We start from the raw sequence: 23,874 nt of genomic DNA, 5'->3' as shown, positions 1-23,874 counted from the left end.
ATTTTATTTTAGGAAATATTTTATTTATTCATTCAAAATTACACTTGTTTAAATATTAATGAACTCATTAAGGCTTTTTAGGCTGTGCCCGTGTCAAACCATCATAATTAACAATAAAAATAACATAATAAAATTAACTTAATTCAAATATAATGAAATGTGATGCAATATAATAACAATACATAAAAAAGGTATAAGTAATAATTAATAATAATAATTAAAAATAATTAAGAATACAATTAAAAAAAGTTAATCACAAATAAATATTATAATCTAAATGAAAAGTTATACAAAATCAAACATACAAATTATCAGTATTATTGAAATCAACAAAATAATAGTAAAATATAGTAGTATTGAAAAAAAAACAAAATAATAGTATCATTGTAATCAACAGAAAAAGAATATATATATAAAAACATAATTGAAATAATAATTGAGATATGGCTTCTATAAACTCACTCTACACTGTAGTAATAACCAAGAGTATGATTATTATGATTATGATTACAGTATGATGACTATGATAAAAACTTTTTGCAAAACTGTTTATTTATTGAACCGGGCTTTGGTCTCGTGGACTCGACGATCAGAGGTCCGAGGTTTGAACCCTACTCTACCCCTACTTGATTCCTATTTTATTATAGTAAGTTATTTTGTCAACTCCCCGAAATGGAAACGTTTGGATAAATTATAAAAAAGCAAATATTTTTTTCCTTTAAAAAAAAAGTTGTGTCATTTGACCGAAATTGGAATGAGCAGTATTTATTATTTAAAAGGTGGGGAAAGAACACGCGGAGAATGAAATAGAGTAACAAAGTGGGAAATACAAAATGTCGCAGATTGAGTTAGCATATTGCCCTTAGTACTTTTTCATCTCTGTATCTATCCTCGTCTCCATTGCATAACCATGATTGGTTTGACACACGTTTTATACATCCGAATCTTGCTTCCAATCTGCATGTGTTTATCGTAGCATACGACATTTCTTAGGCATTCAGATTCTGTCAAGGCTTTGTTCGTTTGTTTGCACTTCCGAATTTAGGACGCTGGGGCTTGAGATTTTAAAACCCAAATATTAAAAAATATTTAAATTTTTTGTTATACTAACTGAGATAGATATGTTTTTATCATCAGGAATTGCCACTGCCACTGTGGTTGCATCATCTGCGTAGCATGCAATGTTGACGACCTTATCTCTCTTAGTTCTAGATTAACCATTTCGTCTATTCTTGAAAGCATTTTTGTATATTTCTTTTGTTTGCGTAAGAAAAGTTTTTTGGTTAATATATTGTTTTAACTTGCTTTTTTTCTTTGTTGTTCTTAATATGTACTTTTAAAAAAACGATAATATAATTTAAGTCCTGAATTTAGTTAAGGCAACTCCTGGGAATGTAGTTTATATATATTACACTTTGTGTTATATAATTTTTAGATAAAAGAACTTCCATCCTGTGATAAAGAATTTTATTATTATTTTTATCGAAATTATCATGTTACTATTACGAAATATATAAAAAAAAACATAAATATTATGTAGTAGAACAGTAAATTCCCGACAATATCATTATGATGACATACATTCATAGGTTTTGTTCCCATATTGATGACAAAACAGTTGTATAATGTACAATGCATGCACTTATATCTGCGTTTCGCTCGGAGAAGTAACACTCGAAGGGAGGGAGAGGGACACACGCTGCGTGGGAAATGATGGAAAAAACACGCAGATTTTCATAACACGAGGTCGTTTGGGTAGTCGCGATTAGAAAAATAGACCGTCTCACAAGATGTCGCAAGGTTGGTAATTGTGGAAAACGTTATTGTGTTCGGGCTAATAAATCACCACATTGCTAGGGAATGTGTGCTACAGGCTACAGGCTACTGACGAGACGTAAACACGAACAATGTAGAATGTGGACTACTCTCCGGAGACTATACTGGAGTAGTACCATTATCCAACTCGCCAAGGTTACAGTGCGCAGAAGCGCTATTTCTTCATCAGAACTCTCATAGTCAAATTACGAACCATGTCAACTAATAACCATGTGCACGAAAAATTAAGTACATATTATATCTTTATTAACTTAAAAACAGATCTTTTACGATTTTAGCTAATTCGAGTAGATAAAAAGTATGAAAAATACATGTTCATTATCAAATACTGTAACATGATTGGGTTCAATACACTTCAGACATATTTTGAAATATTCAAATAAAAGGCTATGATTTTCAAGTTTTACCCCTTTAACTTCACTAAAATGAACATTAAAAGCATCCACCACATACCCGAACCCGTTTTAAAGACTAAATGTCTTTCTTCGGATTCACTCCACTCATACAGGGTTTACCATGAGGGACGATAGGATTTTTAAAGCTCATGGCGACCATATTTAAATTTATATATTTGACATTTATTCTCAGTTGTTATCGTAAAGCTTGCCATTTTATCATGAGTCGTTTCACGTTGCCACAGCGTTCGGTAATTGTTCAAATATTCTATTAAAATTCGAGAAGTTTTGTTGCCGCTCGAAGAACATTTCTTGCAAAATATGTTCGTCATTTTGCTCCTCCTGAGGTCTCTATTCATCGCATAATTCAAAAGTTGGAGACTGAATATAATATACACGATAGTAAGCCGCTGACACGACTTCATAGTGCTCGTAGGGAAGAAAATATACCCGCTGTTCAGCAAGTGTGGCAGAAAACGATAATGTTTCTGTTTCGCGCCGTTCACAAGAGTTCGGTCTGTCTAGGATGCCTACCTGGCAAATTTTGCGATTGAGATTGGGCCTACATCCGTATAAGATGGTATCGGAACAAAAACTCAAGCCAACTGACCACCGTTCGTGTCGAGAGTTTGCTGATTGGGCTCTAGAGAAGATGGAAGGAAAAAAAATCACATTCTAAGATGAGGCTCATTATTGTTCAAATGGCTACCTCAACAAGCGAAATTGCCAATTCGCTCCTTTAATAATAAACTGAAATAACTCAAAAATCATGATTGTTGGGAAATTGCAGTTAAAGTTTTGCAAGTTTGGCGTCAACTATGTTTTGAAGAATATTTTTAAATATGGACATTCTACAGAAATGTAAAGGTGTTTCACGCATTGTGAATAAAATATTCTTTCAATTTATATTTATGAATATCTAGCGTTAAGCATAGTTTATAAGATATTTAAGTTTAAAAATACTATTAGTGACTTAGTTCTGTTTTTGATTAAAAAGAAAAATTATTTTTAAATTTCGACTTAACACAAAACTTATTATTACAGTTTTGTTTTAAAAAAACTGGTATTATGTATTAAATTTTAGGATATAATGTACTTTATTAGTAAAATATAAAATGACAATATTTGACTTTAGGAGTTATTACTGTTTAACACTAACAAAAAAGTCAATTATTATAATAACTTAGGTTTAATTCTATTTAATGTTAAATCAATGATAAAATTATGAATTGATCTGTAATTTAAGGTACCTATATAAAAAGTTAGGGGCTTAGAATATAATAACCTGACTACTAACGTGTAAATATCTTTACAAATAAATTTAATAATTAAATATAATAAGAAACACATTTTATTTTTATAATAATTTTATTGAAATCTTAATACAAAATCAACAAAAAATAATTAAAAATGAACTTTGCTTAGCATTATAAAAGACCTTTATTATTTTTTTATAATAGCAGTCTTGTTCTCTTATATTATTATCTTAATAATATTGAGATCACCTAGGAATGCAGCAGTTATAATCACAATCAGTAAATAATATTTCTCTTAGAACTCTGTAATATTGACAGTAATGAAACAATAATTTTATTTAAAAGGAAAACATGACTGACTGACTGATCTATCGGGCTCAAATTTGGCATACAGATAGCAGTTATGATGACGTAGGTATCCGTTAAGTAGGGATATTTGAAAATTGCCGCGGGATCGGGTATTACGTATTAGTAATATTATAATATTCATTGGCAGAAACGAGATCAAAAATAATTCTTAAGAATAGATTTAAAAAATAATCAATAAACATTTAGTAAAAAAAATCCGAATTTTAATAAGATGTCGTTATTTTTTATATGATTGTGATTACATTTTATTAAGGATGTCAATCACAAACCAGTATGTAACGATATCTTATTAAAAAATGGAATTATAAAAATTTGCGTAATATGAGGGGATTAATCCTTTAGTTATTAACTCTTTTAAGTCCTTCTTTTTATTTGCGCTTAGTTCCTGTTTTTTAGAATATACTTGTTTAATCGTTATTTCTTCGAGAGGTATCATTTTCTTTCGTTTATTTCTAACGTTCACTTCTTTATACTCACTGTCATAATAAGACGTTTTGTAACAAAATGTAAATGGATCGCTTTTAGTAATTTTTAAATGTTTGATTTTATTCCACATAACATTTTGACCATTTGTGTTGGTACTGAAATTATACCCCCACTCCTCTTGTAACTCTTTTAAATTTGAGAATGAGTTGAAACTCATTTCATGAACACTTATAGCTGGACTACTCTTTTTTGCGTTTTTGATTAAGGCAATATACTGGTCTGGAGTGTAAATAGGGCCAGACTTGAGATTTTTCTTGACCTCTTTTTCTATAAGACTGTGTACACTATCGGCCTCATTTTGGGTGTGGCCCCTAATTAAAAATTTATGAGTTATACTGTTTATGTTTAAATAATACACAGCATACATATATAAGGTTGCAATGAACTTATTCTTGTTCTGTCCACAGCAATTGTCGGAGTAGAATATTATGTTTTTCGCAGCTTCTCCATCAGAACTAATGCCTTTCAAATATTCCCAGACACACGACCCAATCTCAATCGCTCCTCTTTTTGCATCTGACTCAGTCCAGAAATAACAGTAAACATTGTCATATGCATGTTTGCCTTCTTTATTATTGAGTTCGGTCAATGTCAAGTTGTAACTGTTCAACTTGCTTTTATAATAAAAAGCCGAAGTGTCACCTCTGGGACATTGCAATACCGCTTCTAAATCGTAAATTACGACTTTAGTTTCATTGTTTACATTTCTCCTGTCATTCAATTTCTCCTTCCTACTTAGTTCTTTCTCTTTAAGATGTATTTGATACTTTTCTTCTTCTTTTTCTTTTTCATTACCATTTAAGTTTGCATAGGCAACACATTGGTCGCATTGGTCTTTTTTTGGTTTGTGAAAACTTAAATTAAACTCTGTTGTAAAAATTTTATAGTAAGCAATGTAGTTACCAACCTCTTTATTATTTTTAGTTTGCAATCCCGTAAAGTCTCTGTACAAATCTTTAATTGTCTTACCTCCTTCAATATACTCTCTTGTACTGTGAGCTCTAACATAGTGTCCTTCTATTCGAGGAATAGATTCAATGTGTTTTCTGATTTCAGCTAATAATTCAGGATCCAATTTTTTGTTATTGCCATGTTTGCCACGTTTCTCCTCTATGAAGCCCATCTCATTTGTGTTCGTTATGATGGTGTAATTCATTCTATCACTGATATCTAAAGTACTTCTAAAAAAAGTTTTGCACACTCTAATTCTATTATTGTCCAGTGTCAAGTAGAACGCCTTATTGGGGCGACGGGGAGTTTGGGCGTTAGTATATTTATATTTAGGTTCTATATCAACCATACAAGTTGTTATGAATGCTCTTTGCTTATTTAAATCACCAAGTTGCCAAAATTTATCAAAAATTTCATATCTTCCCTGAGTGTCTATTTTGTCTATGCATTTTAATTTACACTTCTCATTACAGGGAGTCTTGAGACAACGTGAGGGCTTATTTTTGCGAGTTTTAGACATTGACACATAAGCTCTTCCTTCGTTACGCATCTTTTTTACTCTGTTTTGTCTCCATTTAGCAGGATTTTTTACCCTCTTAAGACCTCTTTTTTTTAAGCTCTGTGTTGCAGTGTCAATATCAGAGCTTGAAGAATCCGAGCATGATGGAATTAGGAAATTATTTTTTCTGTGCTGAGAAATCTTTCCGAATCTGTCCTCAAAATCGAAATTAGGATCATCCACGTCGTCATCTAAGTCGCTTTCATCAGTGTACATAGGAGAATAAATGGTTATTGAAGAGTTCATCGCCAAGATCTTCGTATTCGTGAACCAGTGGCATTCGAAGTCTAAAAGAGGAATATTTTTATTAATTAATTAAATAAGAAATAAATTAAAAGAGAAAATTAATTAATTATTTCATATTATATCACATACATCAGATCTGTAATCGCTTCGCTCTGTATTCTCCATACTATTATCTTCTTCTAATTCAGTAGCCGTGCGTATAATGGCTGAAGCTAAGTGACCCTGTGACTTGCCGCTCTCTCCAGTTGGCTCGGTTGAAATTTCTTGAGATGAATTCGAAGACGAAGATGACGACGATGATGAGGACGACAACGAGGACGAGCATGGTGAACTTGAAGAAGAAGAAATCCGTCTCGACGGTAGCTTCATTTCTTCAACTACCTTGGTATTTTCTTTCTCGTCTTCATACGAAAAGCTGTCACTGTCGTACTCCGGTACAAGATTTATTTTGATTTCAATGTTAGGCCGCGATTTATTTATCAACACTTCAGTTTCAACCGAGGTACATAGTTGAGGATCCTGTAATTTTGTTTAAGTAAGTTATCGATGGTAATTTATGGAATTAATTATCATAATACGAGCAGAAAAAGTGGCAACATTTAACTTACATCGTTCTGGGGGGAATCCCGCATAGGGTGTAGCTCGTCTTTTTCTGTTGGTTTCTGGAAAATAGTTAGGTATTTAGTATTGGTAATAATATAATACAATAAGTGAACACAAAAATATCAGATTTTGCAATAAGTAAAACCTTACTTCTGTATCGTTTGAATGACTTTCAAACGATACGTGTAACGGGCCAGATTGTCCCTGCGGCAGGTGTGTGAGTAGCACGCTTTAAATGAAAAAAAAACGTAGGTATTTAATTACTTACTGCGTCGTTATCAATATTCGATAAGGTTTCTCCAGGCGTTGAATTAGAGACTTTTTCCCTTTCAGAAATTTCGGATGATTGGACTAAGCCCATAATTTTTCGGATTCGCAATGACATTTTTATCTAAAACAGAAACAAATTAAATTATGCTAAAGAACATTCATATCACTTTTTAAAATAAACTGCATGAAATGATAATCAAACTATTTTTTATTATTATTTTTAACAATAAACCGATGTAAACTATAATGACTCAAACTAATTGTACTTCTTTTAGAAATAAAATGCAACAAGTCTGATTAGTGTTTCAAATCTATCGTAGTTTTTAATAAAAAAATGAGTTAAGTCTAAGTAGTTCAATATTATTTATACGATTTAAAAAAATAAAGAGGAACAAGTCTCAAAAACACGATTTATAATTAAAATAATTATGAATTATTTCCTTACCTTTTAATCATAAAATGAAATAATAGATATTCGTCCACGGGAACAAGGATTCACTTTGAACACTGTCGGCGTAACACTGATTCGTCGCGTGATGTGAATCCCGAAGGAAGCGGCCGAGTAAATCAAAAAGAGATGGACGATCTTCTATCTCGCTTGTATAGCTTTAAATAAGGAGCCTGTTGAACTGTACTTATTCTTTTCACGCGTTTAATTCGTTTTATTGTAAAATCTCGTTTTACCTATTTTTTGAGTTAATTCGGTTTATTTTTAAAGGAGCGAATTGTGTGAGGCAAACTCTCAAGTGATTGATGAGGCTCTATAACATCTGGGAAAACTCGCTACCCAGTGTGGATTATGGTATGGGGGCAACATCGGGCCATATTTTTTTCCAAAAATGAGCAAGGACGTATCATTACTGTGAAAGGCGAGCGTTAACGTGCCCATGCTGAATGATTTTTTCATTCCCCAAATTAAGAAGGTTGATAAAGACATTAATTTTTTAACAAGATGGCGCAAATTGCCATACAGCGGGCGAAACGATTGAGTTATTGCGTAAAAAATAGGTAAATCAGTTATTTCACAAAATGGTCCCTATAACTGGCTACCAAGATCTTGTGATTTAACACCACACGACTATTTTCTGTGGGGATTATGTTGAATCACAGGTTAACAGCAATAATCCAAAGACTCTTGATAAGCTCGATGCCAACATTCGCCGCACTATAGCCGCCATACCATCTGAAATGCTGCACAGAGTCATCGAAAATTGGTGTCACCGGATCCATCAGTGTAAGAGAAGCCGCGGTGGTCATTTAAATAATGTTTTGTCAATAAATCATAAATGTCATAACGCGTACTATCTAATAAATCCATTCCGTAACTTTTTTGATCGAATTTAGTGTGTTTTATTTCAATTTTAAATCCGATCGTTCTTATAAAAGTAAACCCTATACAAGCAAGCAATTTTTTTTCCATAACGAATTGATTATATTTCTTCCTCTACCAACCAAATTCAGTAAGGACAACCGGGAACCAATATTTACATTTACAACTTTCAATGTCCCTTTCATTGTTCTTCTAAACTCCCTCGTCGTCTACATGGTAGGGACAAGGGAAAGTATAAATAAAAAAAACAGAAATCAACAAATGGAAGAATTTAATAAACATGTTCAAACGTAGGTTAAATGATGAATGTTAAAACAGTGCGTAAATTGGCTTCTTAAACCAGCCAATAACAGGTCATTAGCCCTGTAAATGCCTACACTTCCATATTTATTTCTCTAAAATTTTCTTCATCTTTGATTTCTTTTAGTCTTGATCATCTTCAATTTGTTGCTCATAATTTAGAGCGTATGGAAAACAATATGATGTAAAACTCTGGCCCAATTTGCGAAATATTAACTTTAAATGCAAACATATTTGAGATCATTGAATTCAATATTATTACGATATTAATAAAAATATAAATTTGAATAATTAATAGTGGAATCGACTTATTCTTGTATAACTTGTTTTATAATGATTTAATTTAATGTATTTTTCAAATAATTTAATGTGTGGGGTTTATAGTCCTTTGATAGATGACACACAAACGTGCTAAATGATTTCATCTAAAATATGGAGCAACGACTGCAAGAAACAACTCAGCGTTTTCTATTGGATACAATGCATTCAATTCTGCAAGACCAAGAGTAATGCACATAAGACATCCGTCCATATAAGAGCATCGTCCTGAAGTAAATTCACTTCGTTCTCACTGTAAAAACATGAAGAACAAAGGAACACGGCCTATTAAGAGACCACAGGGCGTGATGACGTCAGTCAGCCCAGTCAGCTCAAAACACATCATCGCCATTACGCTCGCGCGATATAATTCAATTGATTATTTATTCGCCATCTTATAAATACTCAAATAATTCTGTTGAAAGGTTAAGATCGAATAATGTATAAAATCAAAGTTCGTGGCCAATATCCATTGTAAATTACATTAATTACAATGAGTAATATTTTAAACTGATAAAAGTTACTCGAAGCAATTATAGACCGCAAATTATTTTATTCAATTGCAAGATCAATATTATTTATGGATCTAATATGAACAGATTACCGACAATTATATAAAAGATAATCGGAACAAAAGGGCGTTCTTTCTATATAGTACAGCAATAATAGTGTTCAAGCGATTATGTCAGTAAAAAAGTCGTAATATCAAATCTGTGATTAAATAATTTAATGAAGTAGAAACGGCATACGCTGACAGCCATTCAGGCAATTGTTTAAAGTGGGTCGGAAAATATATTACCTAAGCTAAGGTATGGTTTGCATGTATAAATACATATTGTCATTATGGAATAATTGAACATAACTGCAAGCTCATGAAATGTAAGAATAGTATTAAAAGTGTACACATTTTCATGTTAAATTCCTTTAAAAATGAGTCATTATCCGTGTATTAGAGTATGTAATATTCCTGAGTACTTGATGTCTTATAACAAATTTTATTTATTGTGTTATTTCAATAAAAGTAGAAAAATTAACTGCACCTTTATATTATTATAATATAGTCCGTTTTTGAAAACATTAAATTTCAGGGCAAATTAAAAAAAAAAGTTTAAATATTTTTAGCTCTACATATACATAAATAAATAATTAAACTCGCGATGAGAAATAAAGAATCGCAATTCTTTAATAATTATTCATGAGCAGCGTGAAATAAGTTGAGGGAACTATGCTATATTTTAAAAAAATTAATTGCTTTCTCTTTTCTTTTTTCTAGTTTTTGTATATTTGAATGAACATTTATTATGTCTTTATTGGATTCTTATTTTCAACTTTAAGAAAAAATCATTTTTTCTCCTTTACTTAGATTTTGTATTTTTTTGTTCAATGTAATTATGATTAATAGATATACCTAGCTGTCCTTTTTTAAAAAAAAACTATGCTACATTTTTCGTACTTTTTTATTTTTGTATTACTTTTAATGTTTTTTTTATTTATTTTTTATTCCGTATAATGACTTTTTATTTTTTTACACAATATGTTAGCGTGTTCATTGAATGAAACCATTGTGATATGTATGTACATATAAACTTTTTATGCTTTTTTTTCGCTTATCGAAGAGTTTATTTCTACACAATACATATTTTTGTAAAGTAAAAAGCTCTAAGTGCCGTGTATATCAATAAATAAATATGTGATATTTTTGTACTCCCCAGATACTGCAGTGCTTCCGAAATGTTTATGGATGAACGAGTAAACTCCTTCGCTGCCATTGATGTATATCTATACACTTGATGCAGCACCAAGTGCCCGACTTGTGTTCCATTCAACCGGTGTTCCGGAGAATACCTTGTATTTGGTGGGAAATAGTGTTTTACCAGCAGCCGTAGCAAAATAGAGAAAAATTTGTTATGCAGTATCCAGCTTTTTTACTGGAGACAATTTTAATAATATATTACTTAATAAATCTTTAGATAAATTACTACCTCTCACTTCCTTTCAAATCATGGAGACGGGCTTAAATGTTACGATGTAACTATTATAACTTTTTTTATTGTTTTCTGTTTCCATATTCTCACCATTTTATATTTTCGAATATCATTTGTAAAAATTAGGTAGTTAATTATTCAATAAAAAATATACATACGAGTCTTCTTTTTGTAATATTCCAGCAAGACTTAGTTTGTGTAAACTGCACTGAAGAAAATATAACAAACCTGAAACAATGAAAAAAATACATAATTAGACAAAAAAAACACATTTTTGATACTTAATTCGATACAAACATAATCACAATGTAAAGGTAAAGCGGCTTGCGTGGTGTTAAGGCTAAGACGCTTGAATCACGGGAACGATGGGAACACGAAAATAAAACATGATCTTTCTTAAGCTTAAGTATTCTGTAGTGTAATTGACAATTGCGTCTTCTAGCCAGTTGTAGTGTTAAAAAAATGATTTAAAAAAATAAATTACATTAATGGTAAAATAAGTGCATATATATATATTTTTTTTTTAAAACCTACAAATTTATCAAATTGTTCTGGGATTGTAAAATTTTTATAAAATAAGAATGGATCCGATAATAAATTATTATCTCCCCATTTGCACCTTGTGGTGCATGGGGCACTGCAATGGAGCTCTAATTGCAGCGTTTCTAGATATTTTTTGTTACATGGAGGGAAAGGTGATAAGTCTAATGATTTATGTGCAAGTCTATGAACAATGAAATATTGCAGCGTAGAACCACCTTAAAAATTAATATTTCATGTGCACCCTGACAGAAGTCAAACTGGGGACCTCAAGGCCAGTAAGCGAACGCGCCAACCACTAAAATACAACGTGGACTTACACTTATCTACTGGATTTTCTTTTTTTAAGCCTTTTGTCAGGGGTAGCCATCGAGTAAAAAAGGCTCGTCGAGGGTTTTGATTCTTTTTAATATTCAGAACTGTATGTTTTATACCCCCGGGACACATAATAAATGGTATTTGTAAATGCTTTATTTTTAGCGGAATTGTAATTAATATTACACAATTCGATTCCTGAATGAATTTTGTAAGACTGAAAAAATGATCGTTTGTTGTTGCTTTGTAAATAAAAACATTAATTTGTTAACAATATTTTGTGTTTGTCCAAATTTTTGTAGACAAGAACTGGATTCAACTTTCTGGGGAGCTGTTTATATTAACATATTATAACGGAGATGAAGAACATTTAAGAGAATGTAATATGGAAGTCTAGGCATCTACAGGGCTTATGACCTGTCAATGGCTGGTTTAAGTGGCCACTTTACACACTGTGTAACATTCACCATTCTGCCCATATTTGAAAATCTATATTCCTTAAATTCTTTCATGTGTTGATGTTTGTAAAGTTAAAGAGCTGAAACCTTTATTATGCGGGTGAGATTCATCTAATTGAATTATTTCACCTACATACTAGGCAACGCCAGAAAATGTTATTTTTTCAATTTCTATACTTCTTCATGGACCAGGTGGATTTATCAACAAATAAAGTGGCCACTTAAACCAGCCGTTGACAGGTCGTAATGCCTAGACTTCTTTATTACCTTCTCTTAAATGTTCTTCATCTCCATTGTGATATGTTGATTAATTTGTTAATTGTAAAATTGAATCCTTATTATTAGTGGAGTAATTCTTCTGCAACTTATGTTTATTACGCTCGGAACAACATAACACATAATGTAGATAACGTCGTCGTGACAGTATTGACACATAGTGACTACAATGTGTCAATAAAAACTAAGTTTGTTTTGAAATAAAATCAAAGCATAGTTAATTAACGGTAATAAGATACTTAAATACAATGTTAACGAGTGTTAACAACAGCGTTCAGGTAACCCATTGCTTCCCGATGGAACGAAATTGTCCTGGTGCAAAAAACTCATAAATGAGAATGAATTTAATGTAACTGATTACTGTTGGTGCATATTTTGACGTTTTTGAGTGATTCCGGTCATTAAAAAAATATTTTTTTTAATTTAATTTTTTTTGTTTTTTTTTACGATAAACATAAGTGATAAAACAGAGTATTAAAAAAATAAAGCACAATAAAATACATATTAATAGTAAAAATAGTAAGCAAAAATCCCACAAAGGCATGGCTTGTTCGTGGGTATACAAGAAAATGTTAATGAATTTTTGCTCCTATAATAAATAATAGACAGTTACTATATTTTTGTGTAACACAAGAAACAAAAAATTAATATTCTATAAAACATTATTTGGTATTTTTTTATAGTAATTAAAAGGGATATAAAAAATATCTAATAAAAAACACAAAAATATTCCTAACATAATATCAGTAACAAAATATATCATTGAAAAAAAGAGTTCATATCTTTTCATATTTTGATTTAATTAATTCCACAAATGCCTCCTGGAGATCAGTTTTGCGTAGAGCTGTCACCCGTTTGTTTAAATAAAATTACTACTCCTTAACAAACTTTAATACTGTAATTATATAGTAATTTCATTATTATAATTTACAAAAAAAACAACAATATTTTTATCTTTCGTTTGTAAAATTTTATTTGTTTTTTCTATTTAACCTCTTTCATTATTTACATAGTTTTAGATCTTAATCTTATTAGGTACATTTAGTTTTAAAAGACTTATTTTTATTTTGTTTTTTTAATTTGCCTTTATTATCGTGTTTTAGTTGCATTTATGAGCACCTACCATTTTTCTTCCTAAAAGCATTAAAATAATTTTTCTTCTCGTGGTCTAATGATCAGCGCGTTCGCCTACCACGCAAGAGGTCTCGGGTTTAAATCCTAACATGGTTGACATGAAACATTTATTTGACATTTCCCTAACTGTGCCAAAAACATCTGCGCGTTACGGTGCTGTGTAGTCATTACACTTGCAGAAAATGAGAGATTTTAAATAATAAAAAAAACCGATATATTCATAGGAAATGGTTTAATTATTTATACTTAAAGTCAAAAGTAATAATATTTAAAATCCAATTATTAAAAACATGAAAGAAAAAACAGCAGCTCATGCTTGCAACGCAAACGAGAGAACCACCTCTGACGAAATCCAGAGAGCTACTAATTGGCAACTGGCAACTTTACTGCTCGCGCGTGTGACGCGTGAAATTGTCTCTCTCGCTTCCAAATATACATGTAGTATCAAAAGTGAGACGTAAGGAGTATGTGAAACAATTTTATATTCGGTTCTCTTTTACGCCATGCGCCACATGGGTAAACTATTTAAATTATTAGTAATTTATATGGGATTTCTAATAAAATGCTTTTTCTGTACCTAAAAAGTAGGAATTATTTTATAAAAAAATATGCTGACTGATACGTAAATGAATAACGGAGGAATACCGAAAATCTTAACCCAGAATACACTATATTTGTAGAGATATTTAAGTTATTAGATACAATGTGTATCGCCGGGAAGGGAGAGTTAAGAGATGTTTTTTCCCCCAGACTGGCAACTGTAGCGTAAGACATCATCTGATCTTAACAAAACAAAAATACGCTGCCATTGATATACAAATACAGTGTCCCATGCACCATTTCGCATATTTTCACTATCTGCAACAAGTGGAATGATGACGATGTATTTGTAGTTTACCACTATAAAAGCATTTCTTGTTTTTTTTTGAGCTTCAAAAATAAGTAACCATGTTTTTTAAGACTAACATAGATATTACAAAAAAATCGATAAAAAATAATATTTTAAAAAATCAACCTTATTTAGATGACTTTTTTTCATAACTGTTATTGAGGTATTCGATGCAGCTTTGGCAATAAGTATGATCATTTACGTTTTAGACACAGGCGCAGTTTAAATTTTCATTTGTTATCCATGAATTCATTGTTTCAGTTGAGAATCGAATCCGGGCTTCACGCATGGTTGTCCAAACGTAAGCCACTTTACAGACAATATAATTGTTGTCTAAGTTCAATAGTACGTGTTTAGTAAATAACATCATTCGTCGATATTATTTCTGGCCGATTACCTTTCTTTTCCATCCTTTCCTTGACCCATCCTTATTGTACCTTCCTTACATCAAAATAGATTAAAACATTTGGATTTGGAACAAAAAAAAACACATTACTAAAGATTGCACAAACATTCTTGGATGATTCGTCGCGCGTCGTTGTAAAAGTTATCATAAATCGTTACATAATTTAATTTAATAAGTTCCCAAAATTGAAGAACATCCTCATCGTATCAAAGGATGGTCCGTTTCCTTTCTTCAAATATTTCCAACCTTTTAAAAAACTGAATGAAATTCTTTTTTTCGCTACAGTCCGCTTTTCGTTAACAGTACGAAAGTAGAAGTGAAGCGATTTAATCGAAGATGGGTTTGTAGTAGTGAGCGTGTGAGGATGGCAGTGAGTCTGTGACCTTGATCTTGATCTGTTGAGAGTGAAAACGAGAGATATCGCTTATGGACAGAGTAAGTACTTAACGACTATACAAACATGTAGACATCATACATTTGTGGTGCGACCAGTTTAACAGAACCGCATGAACAAGAAAAAAAAATAATCATATGAAATATAAGAAACAAAAAAATGTCTTTAAAATCAAGTCCAGTTGCGGCGCGTGGTAGTTGGCGGAGTGCAAATCAGAGTTTAGAGATTCAAAAGCTTTGATTTACTTTTCCAGTCATATTAAAAATTCGTTTCGTACCGCAAAAATCAAAATATTTTATTGAATTTTAAGAAAATTATTATTTAATTTAAATCGAATAGAGCAGAAATATTTTTTAATGAAAATTAGTTAGTTCTTCAAATGTTATTTGAAGAGTGGTTAATAATGAAAGACATTGCATTCGATAGTGTAAAGGCTGTTTTGTCAAGAAGTAGAATGTATAATCGAGAAAAACCCAAAAAAAACACCTTTAATAATCTATTATTGATTTTATTCTCTGAAATGTCTAGATGTAGGTTCTACAGTGCAAATAGTGAAATACTTTTACACATGTCATGTGAATGAGATGTTTCATACTTTACATCACAAAAGAAGCCGCATCCTCGAAGGACCACTGGTTAAGCCTAAGGATGTAAGAGTACTTATCTTTCATTTAATAGCCCAGCTCTTCAAAGACTTAGGCTTGGAGGACGATAACTAATCTACGGAGACCCTTTACAATAGATCTACACATGTCGCAGTAATGTCAGGAGCTTGTGTATGTGTATTTATATGTATTCGTCTAAGGAAGCTTATTGTGCAATCTCAGTAAGACCCAATTGAGAATAGGTATTACAAAATGGTATTTAGTTTGAAACAACTGCTGGCCTATGCAACCTCTGGAATTGTCAACTATTGTCACCAAGCAGAGGAAATTAGGTTGCCTGAGATAAACATACATATTATATACTGCGGATGCCCCTCGAGAATTTTGAATACGCAAGGCTTAACAAAGTTCTCGACGTCCTGGAAGTTTTGGGCACTGCTGACAATTTGCAGGCAGTTCATGTTAGAACTACTGTACTCTGATTGTGCATTGTATATAAAAAATAGTAGTTATACCGTGTAAAGAATATAAAAAAAAGTTGTTAAAAATGAACATCCATAATTTAAAATATAATGTTTATTAAGTGTAATTAAGAACCCATTTACAAATTAATTTCCAACAATCGTTCTCTTATCGAAAATGCAAAGAAAGAGATAAATCACACTATAACCAATATTTTTTTACGTTCCTCCAGTATTTTTTATACATTTGATTTATGAAAACTCAATTGTGATCTCAAGAATCAACTTGTTCTTACGTTTATTAATTTATTTTTACACTTTATATACAAATACAATGTACAAATACAATATATACAAATAATACAAATACAAGGGCGGGCATATTGTCTGAAGGCAATTTTTTCCTACCTACCCAAACCGTTCAGTTTGAGAAAATTACGAATAGAAATATTCTTAGGAATTATACTTTATCTTATAATTTTATACAAAATTAAAAACAAAAATTAACCAAAAAAAAATAAAACTATACTTTGAAGAGAGGAGAGTTAAACGTTATGTTTTTTTGTAAAGATTGTATTTTTTTTTTATTCTAGAGTTCGTTTAAGTATTACGATTCAACCCTGGCCGTAACAGACGTGTTAAATAGAGATAGTTACTACATATCACACACCGTTATAAACCATTACTAACATGTTTAGGTGACATGCAAAAGAAAACTCCAACACACATACACGTTAAGTGTTCAGTAGAAGATACGAGTAACACAATGTCACTTTCAGCTTGTTGTTTCTACAGAAATTACTAAGGTTTATGCACTTCTAATTACGTAGTCGTATACACACAAACGCTACACAGTTTCCACTCTCACATTTTAAACACGGTTTAAATTATTTTATTATGATACCCCTGATCTACTGAAATTGATTTCATTCTATGTACCACCTAGATTAAGCAGAACATCTACAATATTTTATTGTCAAAATTCTCGAACGGTAGCTCAATATAACTCACCTATTGTTAGATTACAGAATACCGGGAATGAATATGCATCACATTTTGATATATTTAGTTTATCTCTGCCTAACTTAAAAAATAAAGTGACCAACATATTTTTATCAAAAAGAGCAAATCATCTTCAGAAGATTGGGTTGGAATAGTTATAATTTGATTGATTAATGTATTTTGTTATTGTATAATTTCTTTAAAATATGTATGTATTTCAAGTAATTAATAATGTGTATAGTACGAGTATATTAATATTTCATACTCGATTTTTTTTATTTTTAATATTTTTATTTCTAAGCACTCTTTATACCACATATATGTAAATGGCAGAAATGCCGTATATAAATAAATAAATAAATAAAATAGAAAAAAAATATATATATATATATATATATTTATTCTTTCGAAATACAGCCTAAAAATGTACATAAAATCTGATTTATGGTGCTGTGAATAAGGTTCCGGGTTAGCGTCGTATTTTAAAATATTTAAATAACTATGCATCTTAAGTATATGTATCATTTTGCCTTTAAGTAAAAGTATAATGTAGATACCTTATACTCTAAGGTAGATACGCAGCAAGTTGCAACCGGTGAACGTACCTAAGGTAAATCAATTTTTAAATATTTTTTAAAAAGGATTTACCCGCTAAGCCTCTATTTAGAGGCTTGTCAGCATGTGGGAAAGAGGAGATATGGAAAAGGGTTATGAAAAGTACACCCAGTCCAATAAAAAAAATCTTTCTTTAATTTTTCTCACGCAACTGGCGGGAATCGAACCCGCACGCCAGTTTCACAGTTAGTCGTCTAATCAACGGCCCCACGGCGCCTGTCAACAAATATAAAAACAAGAAAAATAATGTATAGAATACATTAATGTGTAAGCCAAAAAGTTAAGTCATAATGTTATTTACTAAAATAACTGGATTCTATAATACCGGGTAAATTAACAAAAAGTTTTCCGAAATGTGGTCTCATTTGTAAACATATTATGCAGATTCTCTAAGGCTACGTTAATCGATTTACTAACTAACTTTTTGTTCGGGTATCTGTTCATGAATGGCAACTATGAAAAGTATTTGATTAAAATAATTGAAGCAGCACTAAATTACAAAGATATAAAACCAATGTGATGTTATGAATCAGTTTTCTAAAAGTGAAATTTAAATATGCATATATAATCACTACAGCACTCACGTTTCCATTAAATTAGATCTTAATATTTGCTTTTAATGGATATAAATTCACATTTCCACAGCTACGATAAAAAAATAATTTACCATTAAATTGAAAATTTTCCGTCAAATTTTAAGATTACTATTGTAAAATGGCGATTTCTACAAATAGAGGCATAATGTTGTCTTTTATTTTAAACTTGCAAGTATTAAACTTGTGAATAAATGTAACTCATGCGAGTCTAATGAGGTGAGGCGATGAATCTTTATTTCTTTATCTACAAGGCGTATTTTACCTTCAATCGAAGGTAGTTTAATAAATAATGCAGGTGGGCATTATATAATCGTGTGAATCAAATTAATTCCCTTATGCTCGTTCATGTTTATACTTGTTATCAAACCGACTTTCTAACCTGAAAATATTAATGTGTTTTTGATAATCTTTAAGAGTACACGGTTTTAAGAAGAAAATTTAAAGAAAGCAAGCGGTTTTTTATTGCATCGGTAAATGGTTTTTGATTGAATACACTTTGTTACACCGTCGAGTTGTTCACATTATCTGAACAAGCAGCTGTTAGCTCGATTTGTTAACAAAACTTTCTTTACATAATTTTCTTGGAATATTTTAAACCTTGAAAATAATGACCGCGATCGTAATGTGAGTTTTGTGGTAAAAGTGGAAAGTTGAACCACTGTGGTCGATTTCTTGAAATTAAAAATATTTCAAGTTTTCCGACCATCAATTAAAGAGTTCGAAAAATTCAGACAACTGATCCGAAAAGAAGATAAAATGATTAAAAGAAGTCGAAGAAAAGAACAATTAAATTAATTATTGTTTCTGTAAAGATAAAGAGTAGCGCTAAAACTAAATTAGTAATTCCTATTAAAGTTAAAACACTAGTAGAGCAATGTGAAATATAATTAGTGCAATAAAAATATTGTTTTGTGTATGAAACTACCATAAAATTAAATAAATTAAAAATGATAATATGGAGGTTAAACATTTAATCACATTTTGCAAATAATTTAAAAAAAATACTTTTTTCCTAAAGCAAAAAACGCGTTTATTATCATTATGACAATAAACGCATTTTAAAAATATTTGAAATTTTCATTCAATTCACAAAAAAACCCAATTATTTTTAATTTAGAATCCATTTGAATTAGCTAATGTATCATTGTTTACTGATGGTTAATCTTGTAAGATACATAAGTAGTTAGTTAACAACTTGTTGGGTGGTCACTTTTTGTGCTGCTGCTTAAAACATAATAATACATTTTTTTAACATAAGTTTTCTGAACTGGTATCTGAAGCAAGAAATAATTATTTTTTTATTTTATTTCGTCGAATATTTTTTTTGTACAAACACCTGACTCGGCACAAGCGGGATATAGATAATTTTATTAATTGAATCGGCATTTACTTCATAATAAACGACTATAAAATAAAACTTTATTATTAGTGTAAAGTATGGTTTACATGTGGACAATACAATAGGTGTGACAATATTGTCTTGTCCCAGCTTCGTGAACAGTCTAGATCGCGCAGGAGAGAACGCTGGAAATTTGGCCGCAGTTCGAAAGCGAGCGCTGCGAAAATGAATACACGACGGCGTTTATTACGAGCGAGTTCACGAAAAATAACATTGATATTATATTAATATGTATTGGAATTGTTAAAGAATGAACATAATAATAAAAATGATTTTTTTCTGTAGCCATTTTTGACATAAATAATGTGTGGGAGCGACACGTTCACGTCGAGATAATCACTGTTGTTATAAGGTCCTGTTCATGCGCGTTCATACGAGAACAATACGGCCGCGTGCGGTGGTGGGGATAATACTTGTTCTGCGGGGATAGACTGCCCGTTTATCTAGGTGACAATGTCTCGGAACAATGTTTTGTCCTTCAAATTACCGTGTGTCCTTTTACTTGGACAATGGTCGAATCCTGAGACAAAACGATATTGTGTGTGGAAGTTATATAAAACATGAGTATATAAACAACATAAAATTTGAAAAATACAATATAAAGCAATAAAAGATAGAACACTGTATTTAAACAACATTAATTTAAAAAAAATACAATATTAAGAAATAAAAGATAGGAACATTGTTTGGAAGTATAGTAAGTATAAAAATAAAAAGATGAGTGTATAAACAACATAAATTTCAAAAAACTACAATATAAAGAATTAAAATATATGAAATTGTTTTTGAGATTTTAAGTTACCGACGAAAATACTAAAACTTTCATGCAAATTAATTAAAATATTCATACAGAAAATTAGATTTGACTTTAGAGTCAATTTTTGTTATCTTTCCATTGTAAATGGCGAGCAAATCATAAGAAAACTAAAAATGGAAAAAACTTTGGATTTTTCATTTTGAACGTTTTCATTTTTTGCTTGTTTGGTTATGATATACTATGAGATAAACGTGTGTGATTTAAATGATTAATGCATGCATACATTATATACTCGCTATCATAATGGACACATCCAAATTCTATCTGTTGATCTGATACATTAAACTAGTGCACTAATGTTAATATAAATGGCGTTTAGTCATGGTAGAAAAAATGAACGCAATTTATATAAAACGTTATATAAATTATTTAGGTTGGTTTTAGGAGGCTAACAAGGTATAAACCTAAACGTAGATGCATTTTTATAATAGATATTTTTTGAAAAGTTACATTTATGATACAATTTATAAAATTTAGTACCACTGAGCAATATAATTGGTTTTTTTTTTAAAATTTATTTTTTTCGTTTTTTTACACTACAACAGGCCAGGAGGCCCAATTACAGTGGTGAATTACACCACAGAACACCCAGGCTTGAGAAAAACCACATTGTAATTTTTGTGTTCTCACCGGGAATCAAACCCGGAACCTTCCGTGCGTGAGTCAAGCGTCTTGACCACTTTTCCACGGAGGCCGCCAACCGTAAAAGTTACCGTAAAGTTTAATGATAATATCATTTAAGTTTAAGCACCTTCGTAACGAATTGAGCCATTTTTTGTGTAGAATCACAAGGCCACAAAACAAAGAAAATACGTTTTGTTTTGTGTTCTGTTTATTGGTCTGATAAATAATTTAAATTACATTTATTTTAAACGAATGATGTAATAAAAATAAAAAACTAACGGAAACTCTAGCATTTTTGCAATCGCATCTTAATTTTATATTTAGCCCGATTGATAAAAAAGTTTTACAAAATTAATAAGTTACTTTATCAAATTTACACGGTATTTATACTTCAATTAAAAGATTGAAAATTTTGATCAAAATCTATTATACTTGTTTTTTTAAGTAAGCTGAAGGCCAAATGAAAAAAGAAAAAAGTTATTTATTTCCTACATTCAATATTTGTATATCTTTAACTTAATATATGCCTTTTATGAATTTGAATTAGTTATTTCACAACTAAAAAGTACAGGATGTAAATGATGGATGTCATTTTTTTGTGTTTTAAACTAATAATGAGACCTTACGACAGTTTACATGATCTACATTTATGTTTAATAAAATAAGGCATGGCATGATTGGACAATAAAAAAAAACATACAGGGGATAAAGGGTGGATGCCAATTAAATACTAATAAATAAAGCGATAATTTAATATGAATGAAAACCGTTTCAGATTGTATAAAATAGTATATGTAGGCTATTTACATTAAGTAAGTTCTTTTATAATTTTATTTTAAAACTTTAAGTCCAAAAGATATTGAAAGGAGGGTGCCGGGAACAGGGTGAACGGTGCACCGAAATCTACTTTGGCAAACAAATGTTTATCGTAGTGGCAAAACTAGCAGTTCACAATGGAGTTCTAGTGCCAACTATGGGAGCGAAGTATGGAATTGGAAAAATAATGATGAAAAAAGGTTAAATGCTGTTGAAATGCGATCCCTCAGGCGAATGTGTGATAAAACGATGTATGATAGGTGCAAAAATGTCGAGATCCGTGAACTGTTTAAGGCTGAGACATGCATTATCGACAGAATTAACAAAGGGGCGCTGCGTTGGTTTGGACATGTAGAGCTAATGGACAGCAAAAGAACGGTTAAAAGGATCTACGATGCGAATGTTAATGGATGCAGAAAACGAGAAAAATCGAGAAAAATATGGCACGATCAAGTCCATCAAATATTTGAAGATAGACATGTCAAGAGTAGGAATAATCGGCGTGCGTGCATGAGAAGATGTATAACTGTAGAGGAAGGGAGGTCTGGATGCAGAGACAGAGTGATATGGCGTTGTACCTTCTCTGCCTACCCCTACGGAGAAACGGCGTGATGGTTTGTTTGTTTGTTTGTGCGAAAAATGTAAAACTGAAAAACATTATATCTCGATACTTCCTTTATTGACTTTCATCCTTCATATCCTGTACCCTTCAACTATATAATTTTTTCGTATTTTATAACTTATATATACATACATTTTTTTTTTAATGTTTACTACTACTAGTAACAAATTTTTGAAAGCGTAAAATAAATTAAATGCAATTAGTTAAATAATTAAATAATTTTTCAAATAAAAAAAATGTTACACTTCTCAGTTGTATTTTATTCTAAAAGCGTACTATAAAAAGGGTAATGAAATACATTTAACCACAATACATGTAATTATAATAAATTTTCCATTTAACAGTATTTTAGTTTCAATAATGAACTCGTCAAATCGATTTCGTTTTACTTAATTGTTAAAAACGCATTCGTTACTAAAATAGAACCGACAAAAAAACTAAAATATCTACGATATATTAGTGTATGTGTTGTCAGCTGATATTTTTTTGGCGTAACAAATATTTCAAGTATCTGGGCTAAATAAAAAATCGCTGCAGGTGTATAACTTGTAAATTATATGCATTTTTTCTATGTGTGAAATTTGTTATAATAACATGACATAATAGACCATAGTTGAGAAATAGTACAAAGTCGCCCAATTGTACTAAATGAAGTAACCGAGTCGTTCAGTTGGGCAGCTAGTTGCCTTTGACATACATTGATACACACGCCGTTTTTATGTTCCACTTGCCTGTGGTCATTACATTTTTTGTATTAACATTTTTTAATCTCCTATTTCGTAATGAAACAATTTCATATTATTTATATTACCTTTCTAAATGAGTAATGGGCATATGTAGATATCTGTTTTAAAACGATATGCATAAATGTGCCCAATTGTAAAAAATGTTCAAGCTATGGTTCAAGCACTCACTTGGAAAATGCGCAATCATTGTAAATTACAGATTAATTTTTATTGGTCTACGGTGCCAATTGAATTTATTGCTCTATTAGACATGGG

General features: G+C 30.9%; 1 protein-coding gene across 2 annotated transcripts in view; it reads right to left on the bottom strand.

Moving 5' to 3' along the window:
- Positions 1–4,126: 4,126 nt before the first annotated feature.
- Positions 4,127–23,874, bottom strand: part of LOC148282565 (uncharacterized) — a 31,614-nt gene continuing 11,866 nt past the window's right edge. Inside the window, exons 2-6 of one of the 2 annotated variants that reach the window (XM_088224879.1) lie at positions 7,417–7,577; positions 6,970–7,092; positions 6,707–6,760; positions 6,228–6,617; positions 4,127–6,139 (exon numbers count right to left, since the gene is read on the bottom strand). In XM_088224879.1, the coding sequence (XP_088081005.1) occupies positions 4,146–6,098 (1,953 nt within the window). In that variant the 5' untranslated portion in view covers positions 6,099–6,139; positions 6,228–6,617; positions 6,707–6,760; positions 6,970–7,092; positions 7,417–7,577 and the 3' untranslated portion in view covers positions 4,127–4,145. The remainder of the gene's footprint in view (positions 6,140–6,227; positions 6,618–6,706; positions 6,761–6,969; positions 7,093–7,416; positions 7,578–23,874) is intronic. The other variant, XM_088224880.1, reaches the window with a different exon arrangement.

This window comes from Micrasema longulum, unplaced genomic scaffold (assembly GCF_059751315.1).
Source record: "Micrasema longulum isolate JH-2025_06_02 unplaced genomic scaffold, ASM5975131v1 h1tg000315l, whole genome shotgun sequence".
Lineage (NCBI taxonomy): Eukaryota > Metazoa > Arthropoda > Insecta > Trichoptera > Brachycentridae > Micrasema > Micrasema longulum.
The sequence above is the reverse complement of the archived record's forward strand: the minus strand, read 5'-3'. Positions and strand labels throughout refer to the sequence as shown.